Source organism: Wasmannia auropunctata, unplaced genomic scaffold (genome assembly GCF_000956235.1).
Source record: "Wasmannia auropunctata unplaced genomic scaffold, wasmannia.A_1.0 LD335903.1, whole genome shotgun sequence".
NCBI classification, from domain to species: domain Eukaryota; kingdom Metazoa; phylum Arthropoda; class Insecta; order Hymenoptera; family Formicidae; genus Wasmannia; species Wasmannia auropunctata.
This window is the reverse complement of record NW_012026987.1, coordinates 115,923-132,628: the sequence shown is the minus strand read 5'-3', so window position 1 is coordinate 132,628 and position 16,706 is coordinate 115,923. Positions and strand designations below refer to the sequence as shown.

The following is a 16,706-nucleotide window of genomic DNA, read 5'->3' as shown; positions in this document are numbered from 1 at the left end:
AGTTCTATTGTGTAAATATTAATTTAAAAAATATTTAGCCACACTTAACTATATATATATATATATATGTAACCTTTTATTTGATTTACTTAAACATATGTCATCAGTATACATAACTAACGGTAGGAAAAGAACTTTTTTTCGATATTCAATTCCATACCCTTTTTACTTGATTATTAAATATGACTACATTACAACACGATGTTTAACGATACAAATGATCAGCATGAATATTACTAGCAATCTCAGATTCCCATTTATCTCCATTATTTAACAGCTTTTCCTTGTTGTACAGCATTTCCTCGTGAGTTTCAGTTGAAAATTCAAAATTGGGACCCTGTGAAATAATTCATTTATCAATATTATAAAATTCCTTCTCTCCTCTCTATCTCTTTATTAACAATTGCATTCACTTTGTACCTCAACAATAGCATCTACTGGACAAGCTTCTTGGCAGAAGCCACAATAGATACATTTAGACATATCAATGTCATATCTTGTAGTCCGTCGAGATCCATCTGCCCTTTCTTCCGCCTCGATCGTAATAGCTTGCGCAGGACATATCGCTTCACATAATTTACAAGCGATACATCTTTCTTCTCCAGAAGGATACCTGAAGGATCCCCCAAAAGATTCAATGAATTTAACGTTTAAATATTTTAATATTTGGAAAAATTTAATTTGTCATATTTTTCTTTTCTCCTTGTCATAAACATCAGTGCCTGCGTTGACTATATAAATAAAATGTATCAAAAATTTGAAAATACAAACTATATAAGCTGCAGTATATCTTATTATATTATTAATTACAAATATAAAATAAATGAGATTAATGTCAAAATATAGAAAATATATAGGTATATAAATCAGTATCAGAAAACAATTGCAACGTATTTGTAGTTTATATAAACATCTACCTTCTTAGGGCATGTTCTCCTCTGAACCTGGGACTCAAAGGCCCTTTTTCAAAAGGATAATTTATCGTCGCTGGTTCCCTAAGTATCTGAGACAAAACAATTCCAAATCCTCGAAACATTTCATGAAAAAACATATGTGTAGTTGCAGCTTCCATAATATCTGACCAGGTTTTATCTTTTTCTTCATTTACATAATAATATTTACTTCGAATCAAATATGTATTTACTCCATTTGGGACAATCCTAAGAAATCTTGGAGCTAAAACATTTATATAAGTTTTAAAATTATTTATTATTATAATTTTGCTACAGACATTAAGAAAGTTTTCTTTATTATACAAATTGAACAATTTTGATAAATTTGCAGTCTAATTAAATACAATAAAAAATAGAATAAGTGAGAGGGTAATAAAAATAATAAGAGGGAATAGTTGCACATAAATTGTAATCAACATATATTGGTATGTAATGCAATCTGTAAATTTAACAAACATTGAAAATGGTACTTTGTTCTAGGCTAATTAGCTAATATAATAAGAGAAAAACGTAGCTGTAACTGCAGTGTTTCAGTACAGACAAAATAAAGAGAAAGAAACGAAATGGAAGAGGAAGAATAATCAAGATCTGTGACTTTTGTCACAAAAATTATGTGGACATCATACCAATTTTTCTGGTTCGCGCAATTATTTGTAAAGGACCCATTATTAAGTATCACTGTCCAATTTTATAAAAATCGAGAACAAGATTGACCATTCACGCTAGCTCGTCAACAAGTATTAATTCTTTGAGGACATATCCGTTAGGATACATTAGCAAAATCAGCTGATAAACTACTACTAACTACGTAGTGTATGTAGTACATACACTTGGCACTTGGCGCGCATGGCAGTGGCATGAGGCAGGCATCAATATGCCACGAATGCCATGATGTAAGGGCGAATTCACATCTTGAAACAGAAAAGCGGAAAACAGAAAAGCAGAAGCCAATCAGAACTCGCGTTGGTAGTTAATAGTTTTTGCCTTCTGCTGTTCTTGCTACCCCCCAGCGGGGGGGTGCGAGTGCGAGTCAAGGTGTTTTTCATATCATATGTATACGCAGAGAGAAGCATGCTTCTCTCTGGTATACGCTTGGCTAGTGCTTAAACTAGATGCTTGTAAGCGCCTCGACAGATGACGCGCATTGACAAATACATTCTTATACCGACTCTCAAACGAGAGACGAGGCGAGAAGTGACATTTATCAGTATCAGTTTCGGAAAAAAATAATCGCTAGAGAACCGTTTACAAAATCTTTAATAGCAGCTCAAGCTGCTCTTAATCTTATAGCAAAAAATAAATTATTAATGTCCGTGTAGCATGCTTGCAAACTTGAATTTTGTGCATTACTTTGAGGAATTTAACGGGTTGTCACTTCGCGAATAACATTACATTGTATTCTTTATTTCTCTGTGACTTGTGTTAAAACGTAGTTAAAGCAGACGGTCACTCACAGACACACGCAGTGATATCTAATATTTTTAATTAAAAGGTGGCTCTTTATTATTCGAAGGAAAATATCGTATTCCGAATGTAGAATGAATCATCTTGTTCATTTCACATTAGAGATGACTATGTATCAAAGTAACGTGCGATGTTTAATGGCTTAAGACAACTGTAATAGTACGATATTAAGAAATCAAGATAGAAGAAAAAAGAACATCAAAGCACGCGAATAATAAAATATTGTAGTCTTACAAGAATGGATGTATCTAGCAATTAAATACAAAACATTAACGACCATTACGTGTACTAGTGCGTGTGTACGTGTGTCAAGCCTACATTATATCAGCACCCAAAGGTATTACTTTTTTTACTTAATATTTGTATTAGTATATATTTATGTCATTGTTAACGAAATATCGACTCCAAAATTGCTCAAAGAATCTTTTGTTAAAAAATGCAATATGTCAAAAGAGATACTATGCATATGTGTGTGCATGTGCATCTGTATATGCTTTTGGATCATATTTGTAATACTTAGAAAAAAACAAACGCGTAAACTTTACATAGTATTTTTCAGACAGAGTATCTAAAAGTCAATCTTTTACAACTTCCAGCTTATACTTAACTATATTTTATTAAATCAATCGTATAGTAATTAAGTTTTAAATTCCTTGATTGTATATACAGAGATTGTATATGGAAAAGTAAGATTGTATATCTATTTATTAGGTGTATTAGAACATTAATAGCCAACTTTAGTGGATTACAAAGTTCCAGTGATGTTTTCGTCTGGCCTTAACTGTAATCTCTCCTTCCCCAGTTGTTTGGGTTATCCACAAGATAGTGAGGAATTGATCCCAAAAATGGCACGCGAGCCAATCATTCTTAATGTTTATGATATGGTAAGTTGCTTGTACAATTCCAATATAGCACAAGTAAAATGAATATTATTATGAATCGCTTCTTACTATCAGTTGAGATAATTTTCATAAATTTAGTGATTAATCAGTTTTTCAGAAGAACCAAATTATGCTACTCATAAAAAATAAATAATCGGAAGATGTCGTTCTTAGTCGTACTAGATGTAAATTAATTTATTAAATATTATGTTGTAGTATTGGATAAATGAATATACCACACCTATTGGTCTTGGTGTATTTCACTCTGGAGTAGAAATATATGGAACAGGTATGTGCTGTATTAAAGAAAAGGGGGAAAAAAAGTACAAGTAAAAGAAATTGACAAATTTGACAAATATATTTCTACTATAGAATATGCATACGGTGGTCATGCTCAACCAAAAAGTGGCATTTTTGAAATCACCCCGAGAGTAGCCGAAGAATTAGGCGAACAATTTAGATATAGGTAAGGTTTTGTACATACATGTATTTGTTTTTATGTCAACACAAATCAAGCATATATTTTCCTTCACGTGCCCTGAAAAATCAATGCATTTCTCTTATTTTTATATTTTTTAGACAATCTGTTCATATTGGATATACAGATTTCACAGAAGAAGATGTTTCAAGAATTATTACAGAATTGGGTAAAGATTTTAGAGGGGACCGTTATCATTTGATGAATAAAAACTGTAATCATTTCAGCAGTCAGTTCACGTTGGTGCGTTGCTCTTTTTCAACGATATTAATCAGAGCAAATTACATGAAAAATGTAATAAAAATCAATGTATTTTAGATTCTATGTGGACAGGAAATACCTGGTTGGGTAAATCGTCTGGCATATTTCAGTTCATGCGTACCGTTTCTCCAACGTTGTTTGCCAAAGGAATGGCTAACGCCTGATGCTTTACAACATTCTCTAAGTCAAATTAGTCATCATGAAAGTACACCACCATCGGATACTTCGTTGTAACATTTGGCTAACGCTGTTGAAATGCACGGTCTAAAATGCCGTAGAAGTTATACATTTTAGATAATTAAACATTGTGAAAAGAAATGTTAATTAGGACTGATTATATTGCCAAGATTTGAAAATCTGAGAAACCTGAGAAACTAAACCGTCAAGACAAGGTACAAATTTCATATTGTACACTTGAATGTGACTGCTGACAATTAGTACCGAAAAAAAATTGCCTTTGCTGCAACATGTTGTTTCCTAAGACAGCGATTCACATGATCGCATGTGTTCTTTGTTGAATAATACAGTCAAGATATGATAGTTATATAATGAATAGATTATTACGCATATAAATTTAAATCGTAACGAACAGAAAACTCGTTTATCGATCAAAAAGAAACCTCTTATATTAGCAAGACATATATATTGAAATTAATTTTTTTCCCCTAAAGATTTTTATTTCTTATACTTGTAAAACCATATAGAATAGTATGTTTTCAAATATAATGCATGCACATCAGTGAGATAAATATATATATTATATTTAAGCATACACAAATAATTTAAACACTTTGTAATTCAATCGTTTTTTATAATTAACAAACACGAGTATACGCGCGCACACACACACACACACACACTGTCGTACTTACACAGGTACGTAAACAAGCTTCCGTTATTCTTAATACTATTTCTTATTTTTAATAAGCTGAGCTTCCATTTTGATTTTATTTCTTGCGCTCTTTCTGTTATTATCTTGGTTCACCGGGCTCACTCTAGGTTCATTTTATTGTTCGATCGATTATACACGCGCGGCATTTCTATATACGTTCAGTATTAATCATTAAATATGAATCATTAAGAAATTTAAAAGTAGATTAACAAAAAGAAACTGCTCTTTCTCGATAGGTTAATAATATAAAAGTTCAAATATATTTAATTTATAAGATATATGAGCAAATATCTAATGAAACTTAAACAATGAATGTATACTTTTTGTCGAATAACGCAACATTTCTGATTTATACAAAATGTCGGAATAAATGAGTTAAATAACGATAACATAACTGAGAAGAAGAAGAGGAAAGATATTTTGATTAATTTCAAAATTTAAATCGACTTTTTATCAAAAAATATTAATAGAATTTTTGAATTATTGGATCAAGTTTTCAAGGATCAAATAGATAACAAACTATATTTTAATTACAAGTCAGTGTCTTGTTTTAATAAAATTTTGATTTAAAAGACTTAATTAAAAAATATATAATACTAATTGTAAAAGTATGATAGATTATAATCTTCATATGTATTACAGAGGTATAGCTATTCGAGTTTTTTTTTCAACAAAATTTGATTTAGATGACACAAAAGTTTAATTCATTTATTCTACAAATTTTTTATAAGACAAGGCATCTGAATGGCACCTAAATATCAATAATTTAACATACAATTTTCATAACATAAGATTTTTTTAATTCTATCAAATTGTGGCACTCAAAGCGAGAAATTGGACAAGAATTTTTTTCTTCATTTTTCTTACAGGTCGAAAGAAATTACAATCAAAACTCCGTTCATAATTCAATGTAGTAGTTATAGCAGTGGACAGAGAAACTTTAATGATATTTTGTGTTTTTTTTTTTGGAATAAACAATTTTGCGATATTGATATGGATAACTTTTCAGATATCTTGTCTTATATAATAAAAATTACGGAAGTACACTTTTATTTTATTTATTATTTAACTACACATAAGCGCGCGCGCGCGCGCGCGCGCGCACGCACGCACACACATTTATAACATTAATTAGGACTGTTATTATAATAAAAAGAGATTCTTTTTTTCTTAATTTGTATTCGTTGTGTAATACGTAAACATATATTTGTAATAACTAAGTAAAAACAAGTATTTGTAATAATGCATTTAATATATAAAGATGTCGAAATCAAATCGGGGTTACATCGATGCATTATAAGCGTTTACATTCTCTTTATCACTTTGTATAATCTTAAAATAATTGACATCTTCCATTTCAGATTATTATTGAATTCGCTTAATAATGTCAAAGGTAGTATTGATTTGTGATTTTACTGATTTTACGCAACAAGATTAGGTATATTCTGATTAAAAAATAGAATATGCACCTATTTTTTTTGAGTAATTTCTCGTTTACCCGTTAACATTTCATTACATAGAATAGAGATAGATTAGGATTTCTCTACATTTGATTTACATTCATTAGAATATGTCATACTTGGATTAGCATCAATTTTCCATTAGTTCTAACATATAATCGTATAAAAGAGTTTTTACGTCGATTGCCCATGTGAAATCAACATGATTGAATAGTTTATATGGGATTTCCTTAGTTAGAAGAACATTTGGTAAGCGTTTGAAAAGTTCAAACACACTCTGAAAATCAAAAACGTAAAAAAGGATAGTATAATAACGAGTTGATTTAAACGTATAAAGAATTAAAAACAAATTGTTCAGTTAATATAAATTATAATAATTAAATCAACTATCTTTCTCTTTACATTTTGTGTTCAATCGAATTTTTTATATTGTTAACAATTACGTGGTCACCCTTTCGTCATATTCGTGTAAAAATTTCTTTTGCTTTTTTTTGTGAGTAAAAATTAAGCAATCAAAAATTAAAAAGAGAACTGTTATTACCTGTTCTATATTAACCATATCATTTGCTGCATGAAAAGGAAAAACTCATAACTTGGAGGTGTTTTCTGTTTATATCGCTTATAACTTTCAGCTATTTTATAATCACAATTTCGACAATTATCTGAAATAATCCAAATATGTATTCAAAACTTAAAACTACATTTGTGTGAAGAAAAAGATTAAACGATTGTTACACATACATGTACCCAATTAAAAATTAATTTTGATTTTTCAACGATCTCATCTTAAACGATAATGGAAATTTTGATTTTTTCTTTTAATATTATACATTAATTAGGCTATTGCTTTATATACAAAAGGAAATACTCATTCATACGATAATATTTTAGTATAATGATGAATTAACGTTTGTACAGAAGTGAGATAGAGGCTGGCCAATGAGAAAACAAATCTGGCAGGGTGTCTATAACAGAAATAATTTATACAGATGAAAAGTCATAGAATAATTAATAATTATAAAAGGAAAAAGAAGACAAATAAGAGAAGTGGATATAGTCATAGCGCAGTAAATTTATATATATAAAACTATAAAAAATTAGTAAGTTTATATAATATAATAAAGAGTATGCTATTATATATACTGTATTTATGATTGTGTTTCACATTGTGTAATAAAATAAAACTTACAGTGTTAAGTATTTGATCAGGACCGACGATTAAGAACAATATAGTGACGCAAATAATCTGAGTTATTGCATTATCTCGTTTCATTAACGTTCTTGCTACTGTAACAGTTTTTAAAGATTGTGAGAAAACGTCATATATATTTCACGCTCTTTTAGAACTTCCTGGAACGTATAAAACAAACATTCAAGTACTAGCTCGTAATAGCTAACATTTTTAACACATTAAGTGTAATATAAATAAATAATTATTTAATCTCCGACTGTATTTTAAATACCACTGCTTGTGCAATAAAAAGTTGCGTTTATTTTCAAAGTTGGAGCAGTGCTGGCAATTTATTAAATATTTCATTAAATGTAGGTGTCCATCCAAGAACAACCGGAGACAAATAGCTAAATAGACAACTAGACAAATAGCTATTTTTATTTTTATATTGTATTCCGGTTTTGTTTTTGTTGACAGAAAAGTGAATAGCGAAATAGTTCCCATCGAATGACCGATATAGTATAAATGCTCTGTATAATCAAAGATGTAATTGAATATAGCCGGCAAATCTTTTGTTTCAATCTCGTGAAAGCTGAAAAATAAGATAAATTCAGAATTGTAAGATTTTCATATGTTTAATCAATCCAATCAATTTACTGTGAAAAAAAAAAACGAATGAAAAATAAAATTATAATCTTGATAATAAAAATCGGAAAGAATACTATGCAAAACTTTATTGCATAAACATGTAAGTATTCTTCTTTCATTTTCGTACATGCTTAACTTCGCCTTCGTTGTATATTTCTTTAGAAATTCAATTCCTTGACTTTGTTCATATGTATAAGTAAGACTTGATATTCTGATACCAGAAGTAACGATTACTATACAATTCATAAGTATTATTTATTTTTAGGCAATATGTAATTAGTTTTACTTTCAACTTAAAATCGATTTTTGAACAGTCTTTCAAATAATGTTCCCTCAAAATAATTTTTAATGTAATTGTTTTACCTATATTGCCAGAATTTGGGATTGTATACCGTCATCATATTCTTATAAACATGCGATCTGCAATAAGTGTTTCCTCTCATATTTCCAATTCATAGCCTTGATCTATCAATAAAAATGCCGCAGCATAAAATAATAAGTTAATGTATTATATATACATATAGAATGTGCCAAACTCGATAAGATGTAAATGTGTTTTTTTTTCTAAAAATTTTTTAAAATTTCTAACGTGGTATTGGTGATGTATGGTAATATTAATATATTAAATACTATAATATATGCAAAATACACGAGCAGAAATGGAAACTGAAATGAAGAAAAGAGTAAACAGGTTGAATAAATTTATGAAAATCATCCATGTGATATTAAGAGATTTTCCGAATCCCGAGATATGATTAACTTCTGTGTACACAAAAAAAATTTCTCAAGTTCTCTTCATGAAAATCTGTACAATTTTTATATGAATAATAATAGATTTATAAATAATCTCCATAAATGTTTCAGATTTTCAAAAATTATGTTAAGTAAAATTAAATTCTTTGAAAATAAAAGTTAATTCTGCCTTTCTTTCCCTTAGTATAATTCTTTAATAAAAACTTGGTACAAATTTTATATTTATAACAATATGAGTTTGTTATTTAAACCTAAAGTTAATATTAAAGTATTAACTTTAATAATATTAAAATATTATTTCTATGTATGTGTGTGTTATATTATTCGTTATAGTATCGACTTATTGTCGAAATATACATCACATACTCGTTAAAAAAATTGAAGAAAATTTTAGAAAACGCTTTTTCGTCATGTATGACAGAGAGTTTTTAAATATCAGCGATTTACGTACTTATCATAGCTCACGAGTACAAGAGACAATTTTTTTAAGTTCTTAACTTTACGTTCAAAAATCTTAAAAAATTATCTGGTTCATATTTTTTTTATTTTAAAATATTACACATGTATAATCAAATGAAAATGGTAAATAATTAATGCAATACCACAGCGACATAAAAATCTTCGTAAAGCACGAATGTATGCACTTGTTGATGCCTGTCGCGCAAATGCATGACTTAAACATATATATATATATATATATATATATATATATATATATATATGTATTGTATGCAATTTAATTATTATATTACACAAATTATTACACGCACGCATGCACGCACACACACATACACACGCGCGCGCGCGAAATTTTTAATATTGTGTGTTTTAACTTTGCATTGCACTAGAAAATACAAATAGTCTTTAAGAACATCACTTTATAATATTCAATTAGTTTGCATCTTGTCGCAATACTAGATGAATTAGGTGGATGTCAACCAAGCAGTTCAAAGTCTTCATCAGATGTGTCGTATTGACGCTCAATGTGTTCAAAGTCTACAACTATACAAAGAATTATATTTGTGTAATAATTGTTTGTAAATAAATTCTTTTATTTACAAATAAATGATCAATAATCAAAATTTTTTAAAATTATTTTAAGCTAATAAATATACATGTATACAATAGTTTGGACACGATGCTGAGGAGAAGACGCTGCGCGCGAAGAACCGCTGCGTGCGAGTTAGTCAGATGCTCGCTGAAATGAGATAGCATTTCTCGAGAAGACTTGAAGCTCGATCTATCCGAATATGATATCTGATGATATCTATCTCAGCTGCAGCGCGGCCTACTCAATATAAATAAAGTGCAGAGATTTTTTTCTGTATTTTTCTGTATTGATTCGAGATCGCATGAGAACGCTTTTCTTTAAAATGCCGAAATCTTTAGAGGAAAACTTAACTTGAATTGAAATTGACAGAAATATTAATAATTCATAAAACTGAGTCTCCTCGACAAATGTTGCTGTCTCATTTCATCGAGCATCCAACTAACTCGCACGCAACGGTTCTCCGCGCGCGTCCCGAGATCGTGGCCAAACATTCGCATCCTAGTGATAACTATTTAGATACTTACAACTGGAAGCTGCTATCGCTTCCGAAACAGCATCATCTGCTGGTGACCAATGTGCCAAACGCTCTGTACACAGCTCAAACAATGGCTGTTTTTCAGGCAAAATTAATTCCTCTTGCATTGATTTACATAAAGACTTAAATTCCTTTTCTGTAGCACAGAAGAAACACTAAAAAATATAATAGATCAATTATTAATATATTAATAATCACATAACATAGTCTTTATAATTACACAGTAAATAGTATACATAAATGTATTTATATAAAATAGTCCAATATATTCAATCATTAATTATTGCGAATATTGAATTGAATTGATAATTTTTAATTATAATTTTTTTTAATATATTGCATGTTAAAAACGTTATATTGTATCAATATTCTCTCTCAATTATCTTCTCTCTTTCTCTTTCTCTATCAGTAAATAGAGTAACTTTATTAATACTAACAAGCGCCACAGAAGGATCTATGCTGGTAATAGGAATACGACTAGCTGATTTGCAGTGATATGTAATATCCATCTCAATTTCTTCTTCGCTTATCTTGTCTTCAACACTACCTGACCTCTGAGTGGTATGAGGATCTAAATAGATCACGTCATCTCCTAGAACCAATGATTATTTTATGCATTCATTTGGAATAACTTGTATAAACTTTATATTTTTATAAAACGAGAAAAAATTTACAAAAATTACAAACCTACACAGCCTATGAAATACAGAGCAAGATTTGGTTTTCCTCCAATTACTCCAAGAGATTGTGAGATCTTGAATGATGTCTGAAAAAAGTTTTTACAAATTCATAACGTGTATTTCAGATTATACTAGTACATAACAGGCGCGCGCTTCGCGCGCGCTGCGTATCGAATCCCGTACATCTTCCAATAACATTTATACCAATTTACATTTTAATTAAACAAATGTTAACAATTTTTGATAAAAAATAAATTAAAAAAGAAAAAAATGACGCTTTGCGCGCGGTGCGTATTAAACTCCATACATCATCCAATAACATTTATACCAAATTACATTTTAATTAAACAAATTTTAACAATTTTCAATAAAATGATGTTTTAATCGACCATATTAAATCGGCCATTTTTAAATAAAATCACGATTTTTTAGAAAATAACCACATAATTCATCTTTAAGATAAGCCCAAAAAGAAGTCGATATTTTTAGTTTTCTGGAAGATATGAATTTTTAAACATCGGGGAAAAGAAGCTTCAATGCAGATAACATGGCATTTGATTTTTAAAATAAAAATTTTTTTTTGAACATTTTTTATATGATTTTAAAAATAAAAATTTTTTCGATCCACCACCACCCACCACCATCACCCACCACAACTATTAACCACCACCATTTTTTATATCATGTGATTAAAAAAAAAAAAATTGTTTACAAAATTTTTTATGTGATTTTTAAAATAAAAAATTTTTTTTTGACCCACCACCACCACCCCCCACTACTCACCACCATCGCCACCACCACCCACTACCACCATCCACCACAACTACCCACCACCATTTTTTATATCATGTGATTTTAAAGTAAACAAATTTTTTTTTTAAAGTTTTTATATTATGATTTTTTATATCGTAATTTTTAAAATAAAAAATTTTTTTTTGAAAAATTTTTATAGTGATTTTTAAAATAAAAAATTTTTTTTGATCCACCATCACCCACCACTATCACCCATCACAACTACTCATCATCACCATTTTTTATATCATGTGATTTAAAAAAAAAAATTTTGTTTAAAAAATTTTTTATATAATGTAATTTTTAAAATAAAAAAATTTTTTTTTATAATTTATTATATCATTTAATTATTAAAATAAAAACATTTTTTTTGACATTTTTTTATATCATTTGATTTTTAAAATAAAAATTGTTTTTTGACCCACCCTCACCCACCACCACCACTTATTACCACCCACCATCACCATCCATTTTAATTAAACAAATTTTAACAATTTTTGAAAAAAATAAATTTTCAAAAAAATGACGTTTTAATCGGCCATTTTTTAATAAAATCACGATTTCTTAAAAAATAGCCACATAATTCATCTTTAAGATGAAAGAAGTCTATATCTTTATTTTTCTGGAAGATATGAATTTTTAAACATTGGGGAAAAGAGGCTTCAACGCAGGTAACACGGCAATTTTAAGATAGGAGACTACACGCACGCGCGAGGAGGTCTAACGGCAATTTTAAGATAGGAGACTACACGCACGCACGCACGCACACACATATGATATGATAACATATTTTCATACGATTACCTGTTAACATGATAGCATTTAAATGTAATATTTCATATATACAAAAATTTTTACCTTGAGTCCATTAATATATACAGGATTAATTTCGCTGAGTCCAAGGCGTAGCGGAATCAATAATAACAACGGTTTCCACTGGCTAGGTGCTCTTAGAGGAATTTCTCCATCTGCTTCTGCTGTTACACCACCTTCTACTCTACATTGTCCCACTGCACAAAGTAATTTAAATTTATTCAAAAAATATAATGTACAGTATAACTGTTTAATTATAACGTATTTAATTGTCAGTTTCTCTCCATAATAGCAAAAAATAAGCTTTGTTTTATTTAGTATATTTGTATATTTTTTAAAAGAACAAACATGTATTGTCAAATGAATATTAAATGATACATTTAATTAATATGTTTGATATACTTGATTCTTAATTAGTTAATTAAAGGCATATTTCTTCTTTAATTATATGCAATTTATTACTATTCCTTAATATTTGCTAAAAGATTTGTTTATTCTTTGCCACAAAATATAATTTCAATATAACTATATACTTACAAATATCATTAATTATTAAGGTATTGTCTAGTGCAACATGTATAGTAAGAGAACTCCATTCGTCATACACAATTAATTTTCTAAAACAAAAGAGAAATAAGAAAAAATTAAATTTATGAAAACATTTCATTAAGTTATATGAAATGTACTTCTCTCATAATATATAATTTCAAATATAATTTTTGTTAGATTTTGTCAGATTTTATCGACGCAGCGACTCTCCTCTCTTTCTCTTTAGCTCTCTTCAAATCATACATAAGAAACAGAATAAATTTTCTTTAAATTAAAATTTTATTTAATTAAAATTCCTTTAATAATACATACTTTAATACTTGTGCAATAGTATTAGGACCAAACCATTGTCCAACTTCCTTTCCTTCGGATGCACCCATCAATGCAATTTGATGGATAGAAAAAGCAGCAGCTCTTTTATCCTCAAAGCGTCTTAAAATTTTTAGGTATGTATTATTCTTCGTTTCCGGCATCCACTGCCAATCTTTACCTATGTCAAGTAAAATGCTATACTATATAATAATTTATGTGATTTTTCCTTGAATGTTATATTATATGTAATTTTTTAATTAGGATAACTGGCAAGTTATTTACATGTCAAAATAAACTACAAAAATATAGAATAAAATGTTCTTATAAAATCATTAGAAGTAATATAGAAAATTGTAAAATTAATATTGTCTTTTTTTCTTAATTTTTTAACAATCTTTGATAGTCTTACAATATGTCGTTGAATTTGACAATGATAAAAGAAGAATGGAAGATTTGACTGCATTACATTAAATTTATTAGCTATGTAATAAAAATATATACATACATATATATGTATGATTACCTAAGTGTAATGTAATTAAGGCTTGGGCTAGAACCATTTGCCCACATCTCAACATACAACCCCAACCCTTATCAGATGTAAATGTAGAATTACAGCCACCAATGGGAACAAAGCCTTTGCGATAGGTAAACCATAATTTGGATCGAATATCTCTTCGTATTGCATCAAGTTCTAAAATTTAATACAATCTTACAATCGACTTTGTCAAAAATACTCACACTTTGATTATTTATTAGACCTTTAATAGCATTGTACTTCTTCCCAAAAATCCAAACTGGCTCATCCGTTTGCGGTATATCTTCTGCTTCATCGGGAATATTCGGAGTAAACAAAGTATCCATTGTTACTGTACTCACAGTTAATACCTACAAAACAAAAATGTCACATGTACATGAATTAAATAACAAAATATTTCATATATATATATATATATATATAATTTATACATATAAATACTACTTTTGCATCAATTATTTAAAATTATTTGAAACAATAAATGATATTCTAAATTAGCAATCTAAAGTTATAATTGTCTATTGCTATTGGAACTTTTTGCACATTAGGGCTATGGCACACAGAAAAACTTAAGCAGTAAGCCAATCGAAAATATAAAGCCATAACTGTATTGTATAGGTACTACAAACGTATTGTACGTACTGCTTACGTCTTACTTTATTGTTAAAGTTTTTCTGTGTGCCATGACCGTTTAGACTGTTTAGAGGCGAAGAGAATGCTGTACATACATTATCAATTACAAGTTTTATTACAAAATGCAATATTTAATCCAATAATTGTTTCGCGAATAATATTTCGTGTTCATTAAGTAAAAGACAACTTATAAAATTGACTTAAAAACATGTAGAGATCGAAGGAAAGAAAGGTTAGGCATCACACATCAGAAAATCCGCTTATATATACACCTTTAACACACCCAGAAGTATTGGTCATCGTTTTTGCGTCGTCCTTACGCGGGGGGTTAGACGTGCCATTCAGAGTAAAAAAAAAAAAAAAAAATATCGCGAATGACAAAACACGCTTTATGTTCAATATGCAGATGCGGCAGACGAAGATCGAATTCGGTAACGATGCTTCGAGATTTTTATTTCAAGTTCTTTCATTTCCCCGAATGATTTGAAAACCGAGATGTTTGACGTTTCCTAACCTATGCTCTATGCCTATGCGGCACTATGCGCGTCGCGCGAACTGGGCGAAGGCCAAAGCACTGCGACGAGGTAAGAAAAGAACAATGACATTACCTGCAGTCATTTCGGATAATGCACCGACGAGATATACTATTTAAAGACCGACTGCCTTACAGGATCAGTTAGCGTGCGGCTGTTTAGTACATAATTGCTAAAATTTAAGCCATTAATCAATAATATAATATTAATTTTATGATTTAATATTAAATCAATGTACATTGTAATTCATTTGTATTATATCTTGCTAATAATTATAATTTTATATACATATTTAAAACTGCACGCGTTTTTATGGTTACCATCCGCGTTTAATTATCCAGAGAGATATATGGATAAAAGAGTTGGAAAAAAAAAAGTAATTTTGCGGCAATATATGTATATGATAATATAGAATTATAAATATTTATACTTATTTGTAAAGCTTTTGTATAATAAAAATCATGATTTTAATAATACATTATTCAAATAAATTGCAAATTTATGTCAAAAGTCGATAACATCTTGCTCATCATGCTGCTGCATGCAGGCCGCTTTTGATGGTCGCTTTATATAACAGTATATAATCTCGTCGGTGGATAATGATATTACCAACCGAGCATAAAAGGGTGGATTCACATTGGCGCGCGGAAAGGCAGAAACCAATCAGAACTTAGCTATTAAGTACTAGCAAGTGTAGCACTTGGCAGCTAAGTGCAATTTCTGATTGGTTTTCTGCCTTTCCGCTCCAATGTGAATGCTCCCTGAATCCGTGTCCGTTTGTCCGTAGTGTCGTGTATGTATAAATAAATCAATGCGACGGCCGCCGCTATATATTTTCAAGATCTCTCAATCTCTCATTTGATTGAAAATTCTGTTTATTTGCAAAGTGTTACAAAAGTTTTATTATTTATATTTTATTTACAATCTAAATGGATTCTTATATAATGCAGGTAGGGTGTATAGTTGAATGTAAACACACAAGACGTGTAAAGGTATTGTATGATAATATTAATTGTAAGATCATTATTTTTTCTTTATTTCGCAGATTCGGCGAGTGTGGCTTAACCAAGACGGGGAGGCATTGGCGGTAAATGATTGGCACAAAGATTTTAAGGTTCGAGGTTTACATTTATCTAATCTATCATAAATATGATTCTTCTGTCTTCAGGATCTCTTGTCTCTACGACATAATCATGTTTCGATACCTCAAATTGGTAACTCAGAAACTGCCTTGAACAAGGCCATGGAACACTTATCCGCACCATTAGACGACCTGGTACTTTGCCACTTGAGGTAAAAAAAGGAGGAG

The 16,706-nt window shown here is 29.5% G+C and overlaps 4 protein-coding genes across 16 annotated transcripts in view; 2 read left to right on the top strand and 2 right to left on the bottom strand.

Annotated features, from left to right (window-relative positions):
• Positions 1–55: 55 nt before the first annotated feature.
• Positions 56–1,785, bottom strand: LOC105455230 (NADH-ubiquinone oxidoreductase subunit 8). Its single transcript, XM_011698394.1, has 4 exons — positions 1,580–1,785; positions 918–1,176; positions 421–613; positions 56–337 (listed from the first exon to the last, which is right to left on the bottom strand). Exons 1-4 carry the CDS (start codon positions 1,617–1,619, stop codon positions 206–208), a joined length of 624 nt encoding a protein of 207 aa, XP_011696696.1. The 5' UTR covers positions 1,620–1,785; the 3' UTR covers positions 56–205.
• A 251-nt stretch (positions 1,786–2,036) lies between these two features.
• LOC105455229 (desumoylating isopeptidase 2) lies at positions 2,037–4,678 on the top strand. 2 transcript variants are annotated; one of them, XM_011698391.1, is made up of 6 exons: positions 2,037–2,754; positions 3,220–3,301; positions 3,515–3,587; positions 3,671–3,764; positions 3,878–4,019; positions 4,095–4,678. In XM_011698391.1, the coding sequence occupies exons 1-6, from the start codon at positions 2,660–2,662 to the stop codon at positions 4,269–4,271; spliced, it is 663 nt and encodes a 220-aa protein (XP_011696693.1). In that variant the 5' UTR covers positions 2,037–2,659; the 3' UTR covers positions 4,272–4,678. The 2 variants fall into 2 exon arrangements, with proteins under 2 accessions (XP_011696693.1, XP_011696694.1); XM_011698392.1 differs by having other exon boundaries at positions 2,662–2,754; positions 3,129–3,301.
• A 1,484-nt stretch (positions 4,679–6,162) lies between these two features.
• LOC105455227 (cysteine protease ATG4B) lies at positions 6,163–15,442 on the bottom strand. Of its 12 annotated transcripts, none has more exons than XM_011698385.1 (11): positions 15,137–15,442; positions 14,455–14,581; positions 14,217–14,387; positions 13,694–13,871; positions 13,370–13,449; positions 12,878–13,029; positions 11,235–11,313; positions 10,985–11,139; positions 10,537–10,702; positions 6,931–7,051; positions 6,163–6,666 (listed from the first exon to the last, which is right to left on the bottom strand). In XM_011698385.1, the coding sequence occupies exons 2-10, from the start codon at positions 14,555–14,557 to the stop codon at positions 6,936–6,938; spliced, it is 1,200 nt and encodes a 399-aa protein (XP_011696687.1). In that variant the 5' UTR covers positions 14,558–14,581; positions 15,137–15,442; the 3' UTR covers positions 6,163–6,666; positions 6,931–6,935. The 12 variants fall into 12 exon arrangements, 9 of the variants coding, with proteins under 9 accessions (XP_011696687.1, XP_011696684.1, XP_011696689.1 ...); XR_975098.1 differs by lacking the exon at positions 6,163–6,666 and adding an exon at positions 7,131–7,354 and having other exon boundaries at positions 6,964–7,051; XR_975099.1 differs by lacking the exons at positions 6,163–6,666; positions 6,931–7,051 and adding exons at positions 7,604–7,739; positions 7,853–8,673.
• A 715-nt stretch (positions 15,443–16,157) lies between these two features.
• LOC105455225 (PCI domain-containing protein 2) overlaps positions 16,158–16,706 on the top strand; it is a 1,861-nt gene continuing 1,312 nt past the window's right edge. The window contains exons 1-3 of the mRNA XM_011698377.1: positions 16,158–16,347; positions 16,443–16,484; positions 16,566–16,690. Of these exons, the coding sequence (XP_011696679.1) occupies positions 16,327–16,347; positions 16,443–16,484; positions 16,566–16,690 (188 nt within the window). The 5' untranslated portion in view covers positions 16,158–16,326. The remainder of the gene's footprint in view (positions 16,348–16,442; positions 16,485–16,565; positions 16,691–16,706) is intronic.

What these genes read in the sequence shown, in the direction of transcription:
- LOC105455230 (XM_011698394.1), bottom strand. Translation starts at nt 1,619, where the DNA reads ATGGGTCCTTTACAAATAATTGCGCGAACCAGAAAAATTG. An exon ending in GGAGAACATGCCCTAAGAAG is followed by an intron (nt 614 to 917) that starts GTAGATGTTTAT and finishes GGGATCCTTCAG; the next exon opens with GTATCCTTCTGGAGAAGAAA. An exon ending in CAGTAGATGCTATTGTTGAG is followed by an intron (nt 338 to 420) that starts GTACAAAGTGAA and finishes ATTATTTCACAG; the next exon opens with GGTCCCAATTTTGAATTTTC.
- LOC105455229 (XM_011698391.1), top strand. Translation starts at nt 2,660, where the DNA reads ATGTATCTAGCAATTAAATACAAAACATTAACGACCATTACGTGTACT. An exon ending in AGTAGAAATATATGGAACAG is followed by an intron (nt 3,588 to 3,670) that starts GTATGTGCTGTA and finishes TTTCTACTATAG; the next exon opens with AATATGCATACGGTGGTCAT. An exon ending in TCAGCAGTCAGTTCACGTTG is followed by an intron (nt 4,020 to 4,094) that starts GTGCGTTGCTCT and finishes AATGTATTTTAG; the next exon opens with ATTCTATGTGGACAGGAAAT.
- LOC105455227 (XM_011698382.1), bottom strand. Translation starts at nt 14,557, where the DNA reads ATGGATACTTTGTTTACTCCGAATATTCCCGATGAAGCAGAAGATATA. An exon ending in GAAGTACAATGCTATTAAAG is followed by an intron (nt 14,388 to 14,454) that starts GTCTAATAAATA and finishes ATTAAATTTTAG; the next exon opens with AACTTGATGCAATACGAAGA. An exon ending in TAGATCCTTCTGTGGCGCTT is followed by an intron (nt 10,703 to 10,984) that starts GTTAGTATTAAT and finishes TATATTTTTTAG; the next exon opens with TGTTTCTTCTGTGCTACAGA.